We start from the raw sequence: 21,740 nt of genomic DNA on the forward strand, positions 1-21,740 counted from the left end.
AGTACCGACACAATTCTCTTTTAAAAAGTTTAAATTGAATCTGCTTCCACTGTCCTTCCGTCGGACACATTTGGGAGGAAGTGCTGGTGTTATTCAGCGGGTCAGGCCGGCATCTCTGCCTCGAGGGCATGGATTGGCGAAGCCTCGGGTTCATTCGAATTGCCGTTTCTACCCAACCCGATTTCTGCGAGGCTGCTGCTTCCTCTCATTGATCTCCAATGTACGTCTGGTTCATCTGTCGCGTTGGCAGTTACTGCAGGAGAGATTGGGTTGACGGGAAACCTTCTGGTTCATTGTAAACTTCACCAAGGGCAAAGACAGTTCTCCTTCAGCTCCGAAAAGCAAGAGCAGACAGAGCTAAGAAAATAAACAAAGTGGTTCAAGTGAGGAACAGCTGGTTTCTCAAGACACTTCTTAACCTTAGAGTGACACCGCGTCTGTTTTACATTCGAGCCCAGGCCGACATAACACCCTCATGATATTATATAAGGCGATAATCGTATAAAATAGAGAGCTCCCCTCAACGATAGGTTGATTTGAAATTATATATTTTCTTGTTGAAGGGATTTCACAGAAACATGGATGTTTTGCTTAAGTTCCACAAACAAGTTTCTCAAGCCTTTACCCCAGTAATGCAAAGCAATTGCAATTCGTTTTATTAACGGCCCACAAGACCGATCCTTCAGCGAAGCAAACATTCAATTGGAAACCAATGAAGCGGGCGGGCGGTGCACAGTCACCCGTTCAATGAAGGGGCGAGACTCCGTGCTTGGTGAAGTCTCCGGTCACAGAAATTGTACCCAGAAAGCATGGATTTAACTGTGCAAATAAACTTTGGAGGATTGGAGATATAGACACAAAATGCTGGAGTAACTCAGCGGGACTGGCAGCATCTCTGGAGAGAAGGAACGTTTCGAGTCGAGACCTTTCTTCAGACTGAGAGTCAGGGGAGCGGGAACCGACAGATATGAACAGGTTCATAGAACAAATTAATGAAAGATATGTAAAAAGACAGAGGATAGTAATTGGACTACACAAAGTCGCCGGGCGTCTGAGACAGTGAAACATCAAGCCTCGATGCATCTCATCACAAAGAACGATCTCAAGTTTTAAGGCGCTGAATCTCCAAGCAAGAATGACTGGGCCCATTCGAAGCCAGCACAGAGAACAGTGAACTTAGATTGTCTAAATATGTGTTGAAATGTACACAAAGTGTTGAAATGACTCAGCGGGCCTGGCAACATCTCTGGAGAACATGGACAGGCGACGTTTCGACTCGGGGTCCTTCCTCAAACTTGGCTTCCCTGTTGGAATTTCCAATATTCCAATTAACATATGGGTTGTAAGCTACCCAAGCAGAATATGAGGAATATTTTTGATACATTACGGTTCAGCTGGCGTCCATCGAGATGCTCGCGTCAATGGAAAATGGTCCTAATGGGACGGTGACAAATGTTTCACCCGCACATTTTACAAGACTTCTCTCGAAAGGATTGCATCCAACAGTTTGAGAATGAGAATAATGTCAACATGTGTAATACAAAATAACGTAAACACATACATGTTTAAAAAGTTTAGAGTTTAACTCGAATCGCTCCCGCTGGCCACATCTAGGCTCCAAGCCTTCATTCTAATTGGTCATATTAGCATTTACCATGTAAATTATATTCCCATTGTATGACCCTTAATCTCCATGGAATACCTCAACATTAGCGCGATTTCAAGTTGCTTTACTGTATAATGCAGGTTTAATTAACTTTTGCGAGGATTTAAACACCAAGCAAGCAGGCAGGACGTATCCCCCTGGCTTGCTTCATTTGGCATGCAAATCCCTTTTTCACGCTAGCTCAGATCTCCCCTTAAAGTTTGGGAAAATGTGTCTGGCGCAAGAGTACCGTGCACATTTCTTGCACTGCTCATTGCTCTTTCACTCATCAAGGCTCCCTTTATTGACGTGACAATGACTCACGACTTAAATCAGCGTCCAAATCCGCAGCTGCTGAACAATGTAATCTCCTCTTTCTTTCAATGAGCTGCCCGCTTGAAAGGACTTGGGGGAAAGTATTTGCATAGTCTCACACTGTTCGCTGAATAGAAGTTAGTGCAAGTATTATACCAGAACAAGTGGCTTTATCAACAAATGCTTGCAAACAACCTCAAAAACACACACGATCACTAAACCCTACTGAAGGGACGTGATGTTATCTCAATCGTGGATTAAAGTTCCATTCTCCTCTCTCAGGATACATTTTGTCCACAGTTCCAAAAATGGAGAAGAAATTTTAAGTGGGTTATTTTGTTCTTGGATCGTTTGGACTATTGACGCACAAAAAAAACCCCAAAAGTTTTTATATAATGCCTTTAATATTATTTGAAATGATTCTTCGTCGAACCAGGGGCTAGGCTTCATAGATTCAAAGGGGAAAAAACCCAAATACATTGTTGGAGAGGTCGAGCAGCATCGTGGAGGCAAAGGGATACAAAGTCCAGGAGTAACTCGGCAGGTCGGTCAGGCGTCATCTCTTGAGAACACTGACAGGTGATATTTCGGATCGAGACCCTTCTGACTGATTGTGGCTGAGCGGGAGATGAGAACGCCGGAGAGGCAGGATAAAGCATGGCAGGTTCTTGGTCGACATAGACGAGAGGGGGGTGGGTGGTAGCTCATGGGCAGGTGGTTAGGTCAAAGGCCAGAGATAAGAACAGAAGCGGTGAGACAGTGGATTGTGAAGCTAGAGGGCGTCAGTTAAAGGTTACCTGAAATTGGTGAATCTGACGCTCATTTCATTGGGTTGTAAGCTACCCAAGCAGAATATGAGGTGCTGTTCCTCCAGTTTGCCCGTGGCCCCAGTCAGGTAACGGAGGAGGCCCAGGACAGAAAGGTCAGGGTGGGAATGGGATGGGAGGTTAACGTCTTTCCCTTTCACCTTAAATCTGTGTCCTAGTTTTAGGCTTCCCTACCCTAGGGAAACGACCGTAGCTATTCATCTTATCGACACGCCTCAATGTTATAAACCTCTTGAAGTACACCCCTCATAGCCAATCCAGCCTCTCTTTATAGCTCAAACCCTGTCTGAAGAAGGGTCGCCACCCGAAACGTCACCCATTCCTTCTCTCCAGAGACACTGCTTGTCCCGCTGAGTTATTCCAGCATTGTGTGTCTAAGTAATGTCTCGTAAATCTTGCTTGCACCCTTTCAGTTCAATTGCACCTTTCCTCCAGCAGAGTGACCAAAACTGTACACACTACCTCAAATAGCATTTAAGGCAACAATGTACAAGATCGTGAACTTGAGTGGGAGGAATCAAAAGGCAGATTGATGTAAATGACAAGAGGCAGCAAGGGAGTGAAGTTCAGAGGGATCTCCTTGTTCTTGTGCATGAATCACCCAAAGATTAGCATGCAGATAGAGCAGGTAGTTAAAGAAGGTAAATAACATTTTGGCTTTTATGCAAAAGAATTGGAGTTTCGCAATAGGGAAGTTTTGTTGGAAAAGTACAGGGTGTTGGCATTGTTATGTGTTCCCTTATCTAAGAAAGGATATAGTGTAGATGGCTAGTGCATGTGCCTTTAACATAGTGACCTCACCACCCTTAACCACTCCCCTTATTAGGTGTATAATTGCGTGTTCCCTCCCTGGTGTCTCTCTCTCTAGCTCTGGTGACAGACCACGTACAGCTAGTATAGCAATTATGTGAACAGTTAATAAAAGCTACAGTTAAGACAATGTGTTGTTGAGACTTCTTTACATGGTGTCAGAAGTGGGATTCGAACCCACGCCTCCACTTGGAGACCAGAACTTGAGTCTGGGGGTACTGACCAATCGGACTTCAGGACGTCAAAGGCGCGTTGGTGTTGTGGGAACCAAGCCCAGGCAGTGTCCTTTTTGATGAGCTCCCTCAGGGGCGCACTCAGTTCGCTGAGGTCGGGGATAAACTTCCCCAGGTAATTCACCATTTTCTCACCATTTAGGGCAGAAACGTTGCCTATTTCCTTCGCTCCATAGATGCTGCTGCACCCGCTGAGTTTCTCCAGCATTTTTGTGTACTTTCGATTTTCCAGCATCTGTAGTTCCTTCTTAAACAAAGGTTATAGTAGCATTGGTGGCAGACCAGAGAAGATTTAGAAGTCTAATTCTTGGGATGAGAGAACAGTCCCACCAAGACAGGCGAGTCTGTATTCTGTTTGGAGTTTGGAGAATGACCTATTGAAATATACAGGATGCTAGAGTCACAACAGTGTAGATGCTGAGATATTTTTCACTGATGGGAGAATGTGGAATTACTGGACATAATTATAAGATAAGGAGCCAATCATTTAAATTTGAGGGGTATAGGACTTTATACAGTGGTGTGTGCCTGTAATTTTCCACATTTATGAGTGTTGTGGGGGCTGGATCATTAGAAGTATTTAAAAGGGAGCTGGATGATTTTTGAAACGTCAGGAACATTGAAGGCAATGGGGAACTAACACAGAAGAGGAGTGGAGGCTTGGGACAGATCACCCATGCTCATATTGAATGATGGTCTAACTCAGTTTTTTGTTCTGGGCTGCAGATGTTATGGTTCAATTCCTAGATTGTCTGAAGAAGGGTTTCGGTCCGAAACGTCGCCTATTTCCTTTGCTCCATAGATGCTGCTGCACCCGCTGAGTTTCTCCAGCATTTTTGTGTACCCTAGATTGTAGATATGGTTTTGGATTTTTAAACACAAACATCTTTAAAATGTATTGGACATTAAAGTATTTTTGCTTTGGCATTATATATTGCTCTCGATAAATATAGAGCAATTAAAATTGTGTATTTTTTTAATGTAAAATATTTTCCAAAAAAGACAAAATGCTGCAGTAACTCAGTGGATCAAGCAGCATCTCTGGAGAACATGGATAGGGGACATTTTGGGTCGAGACCCTTCTTCAGACCACTCTGATACAAGTTGCAGTGTGATCATACTGTACCAATACAAATCGAGAAACACAATTTACACAGCAATTTACATAAACATTCTGTCAGTGTATTTCGCCAAATGGGTGTAATCATATTTACTCTATCTCTTCCCATATCCGTTCACCTCCTTCCCATTAGTTTGCAGTTCTCCAATTTCTCACCCTGTTATTTTCTCGTGCAATCTTCTGTGGCAATTAGTGCGTTTTCCATCATATCTTAATGTATTTCTACTTTTAGAGACCTAAGAAGCTGCAAATGTTGGAATCTGGTGCAACAACGAAACTTTTGGAGGAACTCGGTGGGTCAGGCAGCATCTGTGGAGAGAGATGAAAGGTTGGCATTGCAGGTCAGGTCCCTTCATCATGAAAGAGAGGAGATAGCCAGTACAAAGGATGAGGAGAAGGTAGGTCAAAGCTGGCAAGCAATAGGTGAATCCAAGTGAGGAGAGGCTGATTGGAAGATGGAGGAGGAAGGAAGGGTGGAAATAGTTTCATAGGCTGCAAGGTGGAGGCAACAAAGGGCTGCAGATGATCGAATCTGGTAAGACAGAAAGATGAAGCGTGGAACCAAATAAGGGAGTTTGGGTGGGCAGATGGGAACGGTGCGGGGAGGAGAACCTGCGGGAAGGGTTTGTGTGTGATGCAAGGTGGAATGGGTGTGGGAGAGGAAAGAAGTTGGATAAGTGGGTGGGGGTGAAACGATAGGTGTGTATGTGTGAGAGGACGCGGGTAGGTCAGGAGAGAGAAAGGGATGGAGAAGTAGAAGATTACCTGCAATTGGAGAATTCAATGTTCATGCCTTCGGGTTGAAGACTACCCTTTTGGAATGTGAGATGCTGTTATTCTAGCTTGCATGTAGTCATGGAGGCATAGAGCACAGCAACAGACCCCTTGGCCTACAATGTCCTTGCAGATCATTGTACTGTTCTTTACTAATCTTATTTCGCCACATTTGATCCATAGCCGTGGCAATTCATGTACTTGTCTAAATGCTTAGATTTAGTGAGATTATCTGCCTCACCACCACTTCAGGTAGTGCATTCAACATTCCATCTGTGATCTGCATGTTAAAAATTGTACTATCTGCCCTATCGATCCCCCTCATGATTCTATGTGTCTCTATCAGGTCACCACTCAATCTCCTCCACTCCATGGAAAGTCAAGCTAGCCGACCCAAACTCTCCTCATAATTGAAATTTCCCATCTCAGGCAACACCTTGATGAATCTCCGCTGCACCCTCTGCTGTGCAATCCCATCCTTCCCATAGTGTGGTGACCAGAACTGCACACAGTACCAATACTAAGATAAAAGATGTGTACATGAGTGAATAGCAGGTACTCCTCTATAAACACTACAAATTTCAATTCAGGTTTTCAATTGGAAAAAAAAACTTTATTTTTTCCATATTCACAATATTGAATGAAAAAATATGCTATTGTGGCAATGTCATAAATATTTGTGCGGAAAGGCAGCATTTACGCATTTGAGACACAGTAACTGGATTTTGTGCAATCTAAAAAAAGCTGCTTACACTGTTGTCACAGAAATAACCAGAATGTTTTCACATGCCTAAATGACGGCTATTTTGTCTATTGTTGAATTCCTTGAGGTCAAATGAGGATGGCAATAGGCAACAGAGTCCAATCCCTCAATGCATGTTGCCAATCAGGAGTGCAAAGAATTTGACCTCATGATGTCCTGGCATTTGTAAAATATTCTTCAGAGTATGCATTTTCTTAAAAAGACTCTGTTTATCACCGTCGTGCCATTTTCTAGGATTCCATAATTAAAGCTGACAGCCAAATATCTGCATTAACAATAGCACAATGATCCCTGAAATTAGACATTCCAAAATCACCATCATGACAACAGTGAGGCTGAGGTGTACCAGCACGATGTGGCAATAGTACCAACCTATCAGCTGAAGTAAACCCACAATTTAGTATAAATTTTACAGAATACAAAAAGATAATGCTTTTTGGGTTTTTTTAAAAAGCGTCATTGTATTTTGCCCAAAGCTTTTCCAGATTAAATATAAAGCTTATACATTTGTCTTCTATGTTAACCTATCTCCAAGGTGAATTGTCCCGTTTTGACCTAGTCGTGTCCTCCTTTGAGAGTTTGAGAGGCAGCTTATCCTATTTCCCATTATCGATATGGCTGATGGAATCATTGTAGGATTTGTGGATGAAGCCAATTTATTTGACAGTTCTATTTCCAAGTTAGTCGTTCCTATTTAGGGTACAAGAGCAATATTTAACCAAATACAGCGTAGCTATGAGACATATTCTAGCTATTTGTGGGATATCAGTGGCCGCAGAGAACAATGGTGAACCTTAACACAAAGGCTATACAAATACATTGCGACTGCCTAATTGACCTTCAGGAAAGAAGTAACACAAGGCGAGTACAAACCAGAAGCTTGTTGTCTGGACCCTGCCAATGGGTGTTGATTAGGTTTTCTTCAGTTTTTAATGTTAGGAATGAACCAGATTCAACCCAGTTCAGTGCATTTAGAAGTAATGCACTACTTGTGTGATGCATTTCACAGAAAAGCGGAACTTTCAAAGATAGGCTTCGCTAAATATCGCAAACGTTAACACTCTTCATATTCAACGAATCAAAACACTGAAGAAAAAGTAAACAATTCAAAAATCCAAGTATCCTTATCCTCAAATGTGAAATCCTGCGATTGGCAGCTTTCTCAGATGTTGAGCTTGTTGGCGATTGTCACAACAACTTTTAGAACGGGCATGAATGCAGAGATCTCGCTGAAGTTGCTGCTACTCACAACGTGAGTGTGAACAGCCAACGCTTGCTGGTAATTGCACACCACGACATTCCGCACAATTTCATGTAGCCCACTTAAAATGTGTGGAGAGAGCTGCAGAGTAGGAAACAAAAATATTAGCAACGCCCTTGAGAATAGTATTATAGCACATACACTTTTGCTGTATATTTCACACACACACACACACACCTTGAACACAAACTGAAGCATTGACTGGCCTCAACTAAACTGGACAAAGACAAACTTTTAATGAGCTTCAGATTCCAGATTTAGAACATTTAGTGGAAATATACAATGGAACCTCAAATATAAACCCTCTAAGTGGTGTGTTTTTAAATCTACCTGGTTCTTCACCTCGTAGTTTATTAATCTTCAATTTAATGTCTACCTAACTGGTCACAGATCGTAATTTTTTTTAAACTAATACAAGCTCTTAAGCATAACATGACCGTTGTAGTGACTAATTTTGTTATGAACACTTTCATGTGCTTTCACATATACATGAGAACACCAAAGAATAAATGAAAAAATAGCGTGGAACACCAAAAATATTCAGACTGTTATGATTTGATTAGTTCCTTCAGTGTGCTCCGTTTTTGATCTATTCTGCATTAGCAAAATAGTGATGATACCTACTGCTGTGGTACGGGAGATTGGTGGATAGAGGTCCGGGTGGTGTTCCTGTCAGGTAGCTGGTGTCCTCACCACCTACTCATCCACTCACTGCTAATAAATGTGTGTTGGGAATTACAGGATTGGGTTTGACAGGGATTCTTCTATGACTGAACTGCCGCTGACATTTATTGCCCATATTGTCATTTGCTTGAGATGCACCGAACAATTTCTAAATAGCCACAAAACTCAGGACCAATAGATTTGAGAGGTGAGAATGGGAGCTAAATAGCCAAAGAAAATCACAGTTCAAAATGAAACTGCTACCACTAGTGAAAGGAGACAGGTTGAGTTATCTGCATTTACTTTCTCGTCTAGATTTTCCATTAACGACTCTTGTGAGGCATAAACAGACCTTTCTTTCCTCTACAATAAGATAAATGTCAAGATTAGAAGAAAAATAAAATAGTGGTTGGCAATAATTTTTCAGTGAATAAAGATCAAGCAGATTCTGACCAGGGTTTTCTATACCATTGTCTAATTCTTGATCCTACACAAGCCAATTTCACATAAGATTTCCAATATCAGATATCCCTTCTGGTTGGTTATTCAGTTTAATTACAGGCAGTTATATGTTGAGGATCAATAATTTCTCAGAAGCCTGATAACGTTCTCCTAACTTGCTTGCAAGTATGAAAGGACAGCAAGATAATGTTTGTAAAGAATAAAATCCCGCAGGTGCTGAATATCTAAAATATAAATGCCTGGAAAACACTCAGAAGAATGGGCAGTAACTGTGAAGAAGTTTATTTTCAGCAAACGTTGTTTGCCTGCTGAACTAATTGCAATCATTATTCCACCTCCTGTCATTTGCAGTCAGCTATCTATATGCCCCTATCCCACTTAGGAAACCTGAACGGAAACCTCTGGAGACTTTGCGCCCCACCCAAGGTTTCTGTGCGGTTCCCGGAGGTTGCAGGTAGTGGAAGCAGGTAGGGAGACTGACAAAAACCTCCGGAAACCACATGGAAACCTTGGGTGGGGCACAAAGTCTCCAGAGGTTCCGTTCAGGTTTCCTAAGTGGGACAGGGGCATTATATCAAAATTTCAAATCCATCGCGCTCTATAAAGCACATTATGAACTGCAGAGTGATTAATAAACAATGTAAATAATCTCTTGGGTTACACTTTCAAAAACTATTCCTAGCCACCACCAAGAATTAATCTCAAAACTACTTCAGAATAACTTCATAACAAAAGAATCTCTTGTCTAGGAGCAACTAGAGGATAAACATTTATTCCCAGCCTCTTCTATTTCCATCTTTCTCATACATATGGATAACCAATCTAAACAGTCCAGCAATATTTGTGGAAAAGCCTTTCTTCGCTGTTCATTTGCTTTAAAATATGGCATTCCATGTATCATTGTGAATCCACGCCCTATCACACCATAGAATCTCTCCAGAAACAAATACAATTTATGTTACTTTATGTTAAAACTATTATCACTTACAGTTTGTTCTCTCAGCTTATCGTAGAGGTAATCCAGTCGCTTTGCAGCATCATCGAGCTTCCTCTTCGTCTGCTGTGGAATAATTCAGAATTCACTGAATTAATGTGGTTTGAAATGTAAATGTTCATCAGTCTTGTCTATTCAAACCTTTGCCGTGATTGTGCATAATGCATTTTTACATTTTGCCTCTTCCATGCAAACAAGTGCACAACAATGCCCTCTTTCATGCACGTTTTCCCTTGGTATATATTGATTCTTTTGATTACAGGACAGCCTCTGTGGTATTACTTGCACTGCCTTGTGACACTACTACATTGGGTTAAGCATTTTATTGTGTGAAACGAAGGTGCCATGTATGGTGCAAGAAGTCCATTACCAAGTCTGAAAAGAACAGGGGAGACAAAAGGCAAAGGAGGAAATGATTGAGTGAAAGCAGGCTTCGGGTTTTAACATTGATCCAAAAGCAAATTACTGAAGATGTTGGAAATCTGAAATAAAAACAGAAATTGCTTGGAAAAGTCAGGTCAAACAGAACGTGTAGGGAAGAAACAGTTGACATTTCATATCAATGATCTCTCTCCTGAAAAGTTAATTCCGTGTCTCCACAAAAGCTGTTAAGTTCTTCAAGTATTTTTCTATTTCATGTTGCATTTTATCGGTTTTAGGACTGTGGGAACAAGGAAAGACAAGTTTTCCAAGGAATTCAAACCAACTATTTTCTGCAAATAAATTGCTGAGTAGAAGACGATGCAATTAATCTTAATTAACAATTAGCTGGAAAAACGAAGACCCTGTATGAAAATATACATGGGAGTTAAAAAATAATAATTCTGAAAATGGCTGATGATATTTGATTGGAGATTTAGGTATTTGACGATGGTGTGTGGAGAAACTAATATAGAAGAATTGCCTGCATGAGGAAGTAGCCACACTGAATGACAATAAAAAATGAAGCATTTGCGAGACAGTTCTTGTAATTGCAATTGTTTCATGCCAATGGAGATAAGAAGAGACAATGTCATTGGATGTAGAATATTGTTGGTGGTAAAAGAATCAGATTGGCATGCTGAAGTAACTGCCTTTAAGCAAGGCATCAAGGAGATCAATTTGTTGAAACAGCAATTTCACTGTAAGAGGAAGAAAGGATGGAGTAGAAAACGTGAATGACATAACGAGTGAGTGAGAAAGCAGCTCAGACATACAAGAGGTGATGAAAAGAGTGAAGACAACGATCCAAGTACAGTGAAGACAATGTAATTCGAGAAAAATAGGCAACCACAAGCATAGCAAATCAGTTGCCGGCAGCTTGGCTTCTGGGTGAAATGCTTTGTGCATTTGTTATGATAGAAAGGCAATTACATTTTTGAGGCATGTTGGATTTTTTTTTCTTTTATTACTGGGCATTTTTTTCTCTTATTACTGCAACCAAGTAAACTACAAGGTATGCATTGTAAGATGGCAGCTTTGATATTTGGTGGTCAGAGCAGCGGACTAATGCATCAAACCAGACAAAGTTTGGTGACTGTCACAGTTCAATCTAAACTCAATGTCGGTATGGGGTAGCTAGGCAACCTACACTGATGCTAAGTTTCTAGTAGGAATTTCTGATTATATTGGTTCAGTTACAACGGATTATCTTCAAGCCATCGCATGACTTCAAAATAATGCAGTCATTTACTTTGGTACAGTTAATAAACAGTGTACCAACAGTAGATTCAATGTTAAATTAATGGAGCTGACTGCTGAAAATAAGTGAAAGCATGTGTATTATCAGTGTTATGTCCAAGAATATATCCTCTAACAATGACTTGTTTGCCCCATTACAAGTTTTAAAATAACTAGAATGTCAAGGGGGTAAACACTTCAATATGAAAGGAACACTTGGTCTACAGCTGGCCACTACTTGGTCACATACTCAGTATATAAACGTCAATAGGTCAAGAACAATCAAGTTCAGCCTCTTATGTTACTCCCCTTTGTTCCGACCCCTCTCCATTAAAAGAAAAGTAATGACAAACATCTGATTTGATTTGGCTGAGCACAATTAAATCCTAATCAGAATTTATGTCTGATAAAATCATCATCCAGATGCACAAAATCACCAGTGAAACACTAATGTTCAGTGTGGTTGCTCAAAATAATCCGTATTAAGCATAAAGCTGCAATCTTGAGTCAGACTGTTCAGCAGTTAATCCAGTATGTGTCATGGGGCACCTATACCACCCAAAAAGGCAATGCCTCAATTCACACCGACAGGGAGCTGCATTGAAATGAGCGCATCAATTTTCTTTATTTACAAATCATCTTACTAAAATGTTGGAACCCACCAGTTCCTTTTTCATAAACATTTGAAATTAATAATGTGTGGAAGATTCACACCCGAGAACTTCTGAGATTTAAGGCTTACAATTTACATAGTTGCAAGAATTTGCAGTGAGCATTAGTGGACCACAGATGGCCACCCTTCAATAGGACATATCATTAGGGCAAACCTACGCTAAGTGGGCTGATGGTTCAGATTTAGTATTTCTCAATTTTTCTTGGCCGGAAGCGGATGCCTTGAAATATGATGTTTCTGGTTACAATTTGTTTCTGCTTGAAACACTTCCCAACTGACAAAGGACCACGAACACAACACCCTTGCATCCTCTCTCTCTCTCTCTCCGACTCTTCACCACCCTTGTCGATGTACTAGCTTCACAATCGTCCTGTTGAGTTTCAGTGTCTGTATAACTTGTTATCACCTACCCTACAGACAACAATAGGCTTCACCTTTCCTTGTTTTCATTGTTCTCATCATTGTTTTCTGCATATCTTTCATTCATTTGTTTTATGTACCTTCTATCTCTCATTTCCCCGTCCCCTTACTCTCAGTCTCCCAGTAAGATGGTCTCGACCTGAAATGTCACCTATTCCTTTTCTCCAGAGATGCTGCCTGACCCGTTGAGTTACTCTAGCTTTTTGTGTCTACCTGTAATTGCAATTGTTTCAGGGCAGGTCATTTAATGTTCACGTTAAAATTCATAATTGTATCCATGTATATAGCTTCCTCTGGACGTTCATTTTAAATACAGACTATCCTCTGCATGAAAAAAGTTGCCTCCGAGGTCTCTCTTAAATCTCTCCCCGCTCACCTCAAGCCTATGCCTTCTAGTTTTAGAATCCTCTGGCTTGGGAAATGGACTCTGAACGTCCACTTTATCTATGCCCCTCATGATCTTGGTCACACCTCAGCCTCCTACGCTCCAAAGAAAAAAGTCCCAGCTTGTTCAACCTCCCACTATCATTCAAGCCTGCAAGTCCAGGTAACATCCCGATTAATCTCTTCATCATTTGTAACTTAAAGCCAACCTTCCCGTAGCTGGGTGATAGGAATTCAGTGGTTTTCAACTCTGGATAATTGGAGCGAATACAATAAATTTTAGCAACAGAAGTACCGAATAATCTAAACCCCTCCTCACATACCCATTTTCCATGGTAATTTAACCGATTGTACCAGCAGTTTGCAGTCCCCATACATACATACAATACCCCACACTTCATTATGTACAAAAACACAAGAATACCATTTTTATAATCAAGATATGGGTAGTAATCTACTTATTTCAGTAATAGGATTATTGTTCAGTGACATACAGGGTCAGCAGCAGCTAAAAGGCATCGTTGTACCAGCCCATCAAACGTGGTCATCAATATCATGTGCTCTTCTGGAATTTGCTTCTTCACAATCTTCTCTGTGGGCAGTTGTTGCAGGGGCTGGAAGTGAAACAGCAAACATATCACTGTTTAGATTACTAATACGGAGCCAAAAGGGAAGGAGGAGCACGGCATATGTAGCAGGATATGCATTTCACACCCAACTACAAAGGAAAAACGCATCAGTACACAGCTCAACAGATAGGTAGATAGAAATTAATGTAATAAAGTGGCATCTCTTGTAGTAAAGATGTACTCTGTGGCATCGGTGTAAAGATGTTACTCCTACGTTATTATATTTGGATAAAAGATAGTACTCTTGAAAGCTCAAATGATATGTAAACAAAATCTGAACGATACAACATTTTCACTTGATCTTTTCTCCAGTTTCCACAATAGTCAGTTTGTGCTGTTGTTATTTTATACATCCAGGTAAATGTAGTAGTTTCCAGGTTACACCATTCAAGAGGGCAAGCTACAAGTTTACCACACGTTAGGTAAATTGCAAATGATGTGTTCTGAAATGGTCATTAAATTAAATCTGAATATTCTGTTTCAAACTGATGTGAAGGAGATGAAATCAATCTGAAGAGACTTAAGGGCATGTCCCACTTTCACGACCTAATTCACGACCTCTTTTTACTCGTAGACATTTTTCATCAGACTAGAAAAATGCCCCGACCTACTTGATGCCACGAATACCTACGACTAGCATCATAGCCTGCTACGACCTACCTACGACCTCCTACAACCTCGTGACGACCATGCTGCGAGTATGTCATGGGCAAACTCGGCAGAGGTCGTGAATTAGGTCCTGAAAGTGGGACAGACCCTTAATGGAGACACATGAAACTGCAGATGCTGGAACAGTGAGCAAAAAACAAAGTACTGGAGGAACTCATCGGGTCAGGCAGCATCTGTGGCCTGAATGGACAGACGATGCTTTGAGAAGGATTCCAGCCAAAAACATTGCTCGCTCATTCCCTCTGCAGATGCTGCCTAACCCGCTGAGTTCCAAAGAACGTGTGTTTTGCTGAAGAGACAAAAGTATTTTTGAAAGAATAGCAGGATTCTTTTCTAATTTGTGCCTTTGCCTAAAATCTCACCACCTCCATGGCCAAATGAGCAAATAGGAAGAACTCATTTTTTTTCCAAATTAGTAATACCATAAAGACGATGAGCCGCAAGAAAGAATAGCCTCTTCATCTTTTACAATATCTGATCAGCAGTGCTTTACTACCATGGGTCACCCCTTTATTAAATAAATAAATAAATAAATAAGCGCACGCGCATACACACATGCACACTTATGGATCGCACTATTGTTTAGTACTGAACACGACCATATCCAAGATAAGGGAGGAATGACTGCTCTCGGATAGTGCGTTTTACAAATCATGAGGAAGAGAGTCATAAAAGTAGAGCATTTTAGAGAGGCAACTTTGGAACGCAAAGATAAAACACCATGGGCCACAGCCACAATGGTGCGCTGAAGAGTTTGGAGAAGATGAAGTTCGAGTTGCAGGCATGGTGGAACGGTTGTAAAACTGGAGGAGGTTAAAGGGATAAAAGACTGGAACACAATTTGAAATACGAACCTCTGGGACGGATCAGCAAAGATTTGAACTTGGATCAGACACAAGCTGAGCTGAAGAAAACCTTAGTTGCATGCAAGTTGGAGTCTGCCTACTGAGACCACAGGTGACTAAAACATAGATTAGAGGTTCAGGAGGAGGAAGATATAGACAGAAACAGAGAAGGGTGATGTTATGGAGGAGTAAATAATGTATTCTGAGATACAGAGGGCAAGTTTAGCTCCAAGTTCAAAGGACATTAAACAGTGCAAATTTTCTTGTTCTACTTGAGACAGTGACCAGGGAAGGCTACAGCTGCTGGCATTACTAATAATTTATAAATTAATGGGACAAATCTCATGTGTGCATTTTGCTCTCCACAATTATCTCTGTGGGCTCCAATTTGAGCTCACTGACCTGCATTATATAATGTATTTTGATTCACAGCGTAATGCTGTTGTCGATACAAAGTAGTGTGGACACAGACAATGCTTGGGGAGATCTGCCAATTCATTACATATTGATGCAATCATTTGTTTGTGCCGAACATCATCTTTTTCCTTAATTTTTCCACATTTTATCATACTTATCATCTTAAAGTTAAATTGGGTGGCACAACGGTGCAAATGCAAGAAACCTGGGTTCAGTTTGCACATTCTCCGTGACCGCATGGGTTTTTCCAAAATGTGACACAAGATGTAGATATATTTTTGTGCTGTATAATTTCACCACAGGACCGAATGCAAGAATTCACTTAACCCTCTCAGCATTCGTAATCACAATAAATCAATCTATAATCAAATCTAGGCACCACTCAACAGCAAGAACAAAGCCACAAACGTTTACTTGAGAACACACCTGAAAGTTGCCCTCTTTTGGTGCCCCTGGAGGTCCTTGGCTGGTTTCCTGAGAAGTGAGGCCCTGGGGTCGGGCCTTTTGCGTATCCATAGAGAAATTCACAACAGGAGCCGTAATAGGAGCTGGGGGAGTGTAGTTGTCTTGAAGCTGAAAGATTATAAACAGCATGTTCTAAAACAGCAGCTACCACAAAAGGCCAACAACTCTTTCAAGTGAATAGTTCAGAAAGTCACAGAAAGATTTGGATGGTGATTATTTCTACGAATAGATAATGAGTCTTTAACTAATGGTACAAGATCAATACAGCTCATCCTTTGGGATTTGATTAACAGCATGTTAATTGGGTTACGTAACATTCCATTACTCTCCCTTTTCATCTTCAAGATGCTTAATTAAAATAAACTTTTGGCCAAACCTTGATCAATTGTATTGTGTGCTTCATTATGTATTGTTGTTTGACAACATTGTCATGAAGTAGCTAGGGATATTTTGTACGATTACAACACCATTTAAATAAGGTAGCTGCTGTTCTCTTGAAAAACACTGAGGAATTGAAATCTTGGTTCAGTTCATGTTTGTTTTGAAAAGATTTTGCCAGTTTTAGAGAACGTCTGGTGCTTTCAGTTATTCAACAATTTAAAAGATGCACAAATCTCTGTCCCTATTAAGAGCAATCAAATCACAATTAGCATTAACAATTACAGATTAGTTCAGTCTTTAACTAAAACCTTCTGCAGCCTATTTTTTTAATGTAACCAGAATCTGAGAACGTAGACTAAGTTACCATTCAACATTAGTACAGGGCACGAACAGGCGAAGGGCCTTTCATGTCTGTGCTGAATATGTTGTCTAGTTAAAGTTAAACTAATCTCCTCTGCCTGCACGTGATTTGTATCCCTCCATTCACGGCATATCCGTGCGCCTATCTAAAACCTCTTAAATGCCACTGTGATATCTCTGCCTCCATTACCCACCTGGCAGCACGAACCAGGCACCCACAACTCTGTAAAAAACAGAATACTCAGCCTTCAAGAGGGAGTTGGTGGAGAAAAAATACTAACTTATAGAGAGAGGGTTGGCGATTGGAATCAGAGAATTGCTGTGGTTAGAGAGCTGGCATGGACATAATAGGCTGAATTGTTCTGCGCTGTAACAATTCTTTAATGTAGGAAGTTAAAAGTAAGGATGGAAATGTTACAATTGAGACACTATCAGAGCAGGAACCAATGCCTGTTGGTGTGAACAGGGCTGATGGATAAATATAAGGTTCTGAATTAAGACAGCAGAGAGCAGAGATTTTGGCAAGATCACTTTGTAGAGATTTACAAAAAGCAGGAGGCCAGTTGGAAACCAGCGGTATAGCGTGAACAGTTTCATAAATTATTCTTTCCTACAAAAGCAGTGCACATGCAACTGAACAAATTACTCCTGTGTGACAGCAGTGAGGTTCGTGCTTTTTTTTCCTATAAATCTTACAATCACTAAAGCTCAGACAATTTGATTAAAAGCTCTTCAGCTTTGAACAATGTTGAAGTAATCTACAAAGTTTCATGAAATATCTTGCCAGTATTACCACACAAAACCCATTCTCAGCCTCAATCAAAGATGTCCTTTTTGAAGATACAAGGAACTGCAGACGCTGGTTTACATAAGGACACAAAGGGCTGGAGTAACTCAGTGTGACAGGCAGGTCTCTGGAGAACATGGATAGATGATGGTTCGGGTCGGGACCTTTCTTCAGACTGTTTCTGGTGGGGGAAAGAAAGCTGAAAGAGGGGAGGTGTAGGATAAAGCCTGGCAATTGATAGATCCTTTCCTAAACTATCCACGGCAGCATCATTTGTAGATTTAAAAAAAACAAGTTCTCGCTCAGGCATACCATCTAGTTCAGAAGGAAAGGAATGTTATCCGTAGCCCCCCCTCTTACAAGGTTATTTTATTTTATTTTTTTTAATATGGAAAATGTTTACACATTTTACCCAATGGGTAGATGACTTGTAAACTGCTACCGGATAGGCCCCCAGGTAGATAGTATTAATGCTGCTTGAAAACAATGCATGTTGCTGCAGTGTGCGCTGATGGAGGGCTTCAGAAAAAAGGAAAGTAGGCAGAATATAATTATCAACTAATCATCTAATCATGATTTTAATCAGTTCATTATTACTTTTACTTTGACAGAGAAGGCCATTCAGCCCATCAAATCTATGCCAGTTCAGAGCAATCCAATCACCCCAGTTATTTCAATGCAATCTATTCTCTCACATGCCCCACTGATTGTCCTGTCAGCCACCGACATTAGAGATGATTTATAGCGGCATATTAAATTAACAATCGGTACATCTTTGGGACACCAGAGCATCCTATGGAAATCCTTGAGGTCACAGAAGAAAATACAAACTCTATACAAATTATATTACAGAAAAATCAATGTGATGTGATTTGAACTGGATTCTACAGGTGACCAAGGCAACTTCTGCAGAGAAGATTTTTCTAAAAAGTGCAATAGGAAAGCAGTTAAGAAGTTGCTTGTTGGAACGGCAGCCCAGAGATTCATTGCCATGATCAAAGGACATGAATTTAAATCACAGTTGACTTTGGTAGGCTTTAAAAAAAATAAAGTTAAGATTAGCAAACATTTATAAACAAATGAGAGAAGCAATGGCTCTCTGGGGAATTAGGGCGCATGTAGTCTAAGGAGATACCCGTCAGAATGAAGATTACAATGGTGGAGCTTCAACGATTTAAAACTAAATTCTTTAAATGGGAACGCTTTAACCCTTTTGCACTAACATCAGGAAGAATACGGCAACCTGCGTTAAACACCATTTCTGCATGCAAAGTAGGAGAATATACCATAGAATCTGACGCAAGGTATTCAAAATACTGTTGAACTAGAAGAATATAAAGAACAGAGGTGAGCTAGTAGAATCGCTGCACACACCTCCAGTGACCTGGGTTCAATCCTGGTTATGAGTTGGCATATTCTCTCTGTAACTGCACGGATTTTCTCTGGGTGCTCCGGTTTTCTCCCACATGTCAAAAATGTACAGATTGAGTGGTTAATGGCCACTGTAGATGACTATGTAGAGTGGTAGAATTATTTTGGTGGTGGTGGGAGAACTGGGGAGCTGATGGGAATGTGGGAAGAATGAAATGCTGGGGTAGGATTAGTGTAACATTCACTATGGACTCACTGAGCATAACAACCTATTTCTGTGGTGTATCTTTCTACATCTCTGACATACGTGGTATTGCTCAAATTGCACGTGAGGCTTACTGAAGTGGGAGTAGCTGAGGATGAATAATGGCAGTTCTAACTGAACCAGACATGTAATTAGGTGGAATAAATGAGAAACAATTCATGTCCAGGACGATCATCTGTCTCTTTATTATGCACAAAGCTCATCCACAAAGTGAGAAGCTGGAGAAGTAATTCCTCCTGTTCCACCCATGTGTATTCCCAATTCCACTTGCTCCACCATTAACAACTATTTCTTCAGTCATCCAGCCACAGGACTCTGGAATGCTTCCCAAAATATTGACACTACAGTTCCCACTTGAAGAATCTCTTCAAAATCCACATTTCACCAATGTACCAGGACATCTCTATATGACTTTTTAAATTTACCTACATTAATGACATCATGTAAATTATATTGAATTGAGTAGAAACTCAATGAAATTGCAATAACTTAAATCACAATTCATCTCTGGTTTGAATTAGTCTGCTGTAGAAAATACCACTGTTATTTTTCAACTCTATTACACTGATGCCAGAATTCAATACGGCACTAATCAATGTGAAAAAACATGGAAAGTTGGCACAACTCTAATCTAATGGGGAATTGAGTTCCTAGAAAAATGAAAAACGCTTGAATACAATGTGAATTTGAGCTCAAATTCACATTGTATTCAAGTGGTTTTCACTTTTTTATGCACCTTTCCCTTTGCTTTTGACTTTACTTATCAAAATGTCAACGTTGTGGATATGTGGTCTTCACTTCCCTTGAAAATCATTGGAAAATGGAAAATGTTAACACAAATAATAACTATAAATAACGCACAGACCAACTGAACTACAGGCACATCACCACAAACTGAAATTGCAGTTAATGGTTCCATGAATCCACAGCTAAAAGGATTTTCAGATTAACCCTCTAAGCTCGTCATGTCCAGAAGAGGTCACTCTGCTGAACTGTAAAATCCACTGGAAGAAAGCAATTACAATCACAGCAAAATAGATGACATCTTTCTCCTTCAAAACAAAATAACTTCAAGTAGGGCTAACAAACACTTGGTTATTCATTCGTGCTTCTCCATAAACAGTTTAATATCGAATGAATTCAATCAGCACTTAAAAGTAATCCTGATCAATTCAGTTTTGCAAATTTGTTTTAATTGAGTAAAATGGCTTCATTTTCTCTTATTATCTACTGGGAGGAAGGGGGAGGGATTAAGGTAGGGGATTACTGCTGACATTAAAAAAAAGATACCTCCTACTTTGACTCGCATTATACTGCAGTACAAACGAACAGCACTAGTTTCACATGACTAGTCCTTTTCCTACACTACCTATAATCCCTTCCTTGGATCATTCCCTTGATTCTCTCACCCAATGAAGTAGATATACTTGACAATAAAATCCAATCAAAACAGACTGGAAGCTTTAAAGGCTTTCAAAAAAACATCTGTAGTATAGTCAGATCCCCAAGGAAGCATCAGTTGCTTAAGTCCTTTTCCCCACAAAAGCATTTGGAATTCTGAGCTCACCTTCAACCCCAATCAAAGTTACTAAAAAACTCCATTAGCATCCGTTTTGAGATGTGTATAAATTAATAGGCAAGAACAAGGTTTTAAACTTCATGACCTCAATTTTCTGGTATCACGGGATAGATCTATGATTAATGCAGTTTCTAGTATTCAGAAGCAGAATGGCTACATTACTGAACTAGTGATCCGGAGTTTCAGGTTGATAATCCAGTGAATAACCATATAACCATATAATACAATCGCAAATCGATCGCAATGAGAGATGATGTGATTAAATATAGTTTAATAAGGAAGGTAGATATCAAAAAACTGGTATCAGTAAAAAAGCAATCTTGAAGCTATTCGACTCCAAAAGCTCAATCTGCACAATGTATTTCGTTTTGTTTATAGATACAGCGTGGAAACAGGCCCTTCCGCTCATCAATCGCTCAAGACACTTGACAGTTTACTGAAGCCAATTAACCTCCAGACATTCACGTTTTTGGAATGTGGGAGAAAACCTGAACACCTGGAGAAAACCCACATGGTCACAGGGACAACGTACAAATTCCATTTAGATGACACCCATAGTCAGTATAGAACCTGGGTCCCTGATGCTGTAAGGAAGCAACTCTACTGCTGCGTCACTGTGCCAACATGACGTGTCCTTGAACATAATAAATTTGCCAACCTTACCGTATCAGTCTTACATTAACACGGCTGATGTTCAATTGTTCTCTGTTGAGTGCCATGAGACGAAGATGCAAGTAAGTAGAATTCTTGCCTCGATTCACAAGATTGTGGACAGATTTAGGATCCATTCCATAGACCAGTGCACAAAAACCTTGTCTCCACTCAGCGCAGTGCAAAAGGCGTGCTAACTTACGGTGTTTTCAAAATGAACCCTTTCATGCCTCTCAGATAGCTTAAAAGATTTCATGAAGATATTCATAAGAGCAGTAAAGCTGAGAGCTTCAAGTTCATAAGTGTAAATATCACCAA

The 21,740-nt window shown here is 40.3% G+C and overlaps 1 protein-coding gene across 1 annotated transcript in view; it reads right to left on the bottom strand.

Moving 5' to 3' along the window:
• Nucleotides 1–6,315: 6,315 nt before the first annotated feature.
• Nucleotides 6,316–21,740, bottom strand: part of sec31b (SEC31 homolog B, COPII coat complex component) — a 62,240-nt gene continuing 46,815 nt past the window's right edge. Inside the window, exons 23-26 of the mRNA XM_055661866.1 lie at nt 15,990–16,136; nt 13,498–13,617; nt 9,862–9,933; nt 6,316–7,829 (exon numbers count right to left, since the gene is read on the bottom strand). Of these exons, the coding sequence (XP_055517841.1) occupies nt 7,650–7,829; nt 9,862–9,933; nt 13,498–13,617; nt 15,990–16,136 (519 nt within the window). The 3' untranslated portion in view covers nt 6,316–7,649. The remainder of the gene's footprint in view (nt 7,830–9,861; nt 9,934–13,497; nt 13,618–15,989; nt 16,137–21,740) is intronic.

The sequence above is a fragment of the Leucoraja erinacea genome, chromosome 34 (genome assembly GCF_028641065.1).
Source record: "Leucoraja erinacea ecotype New England chromosome 34, Leri_hhj_1, whole genome shotgun sequence".
In the NCBI taxonomy this organism is placed as follows: domain Eukaryota; kingdom Metazoa; phylum Chordata; class Chondrichthyes; order Rajiformes; family Rajidae; genus Leucoraja; species Leucoraja erinaceus.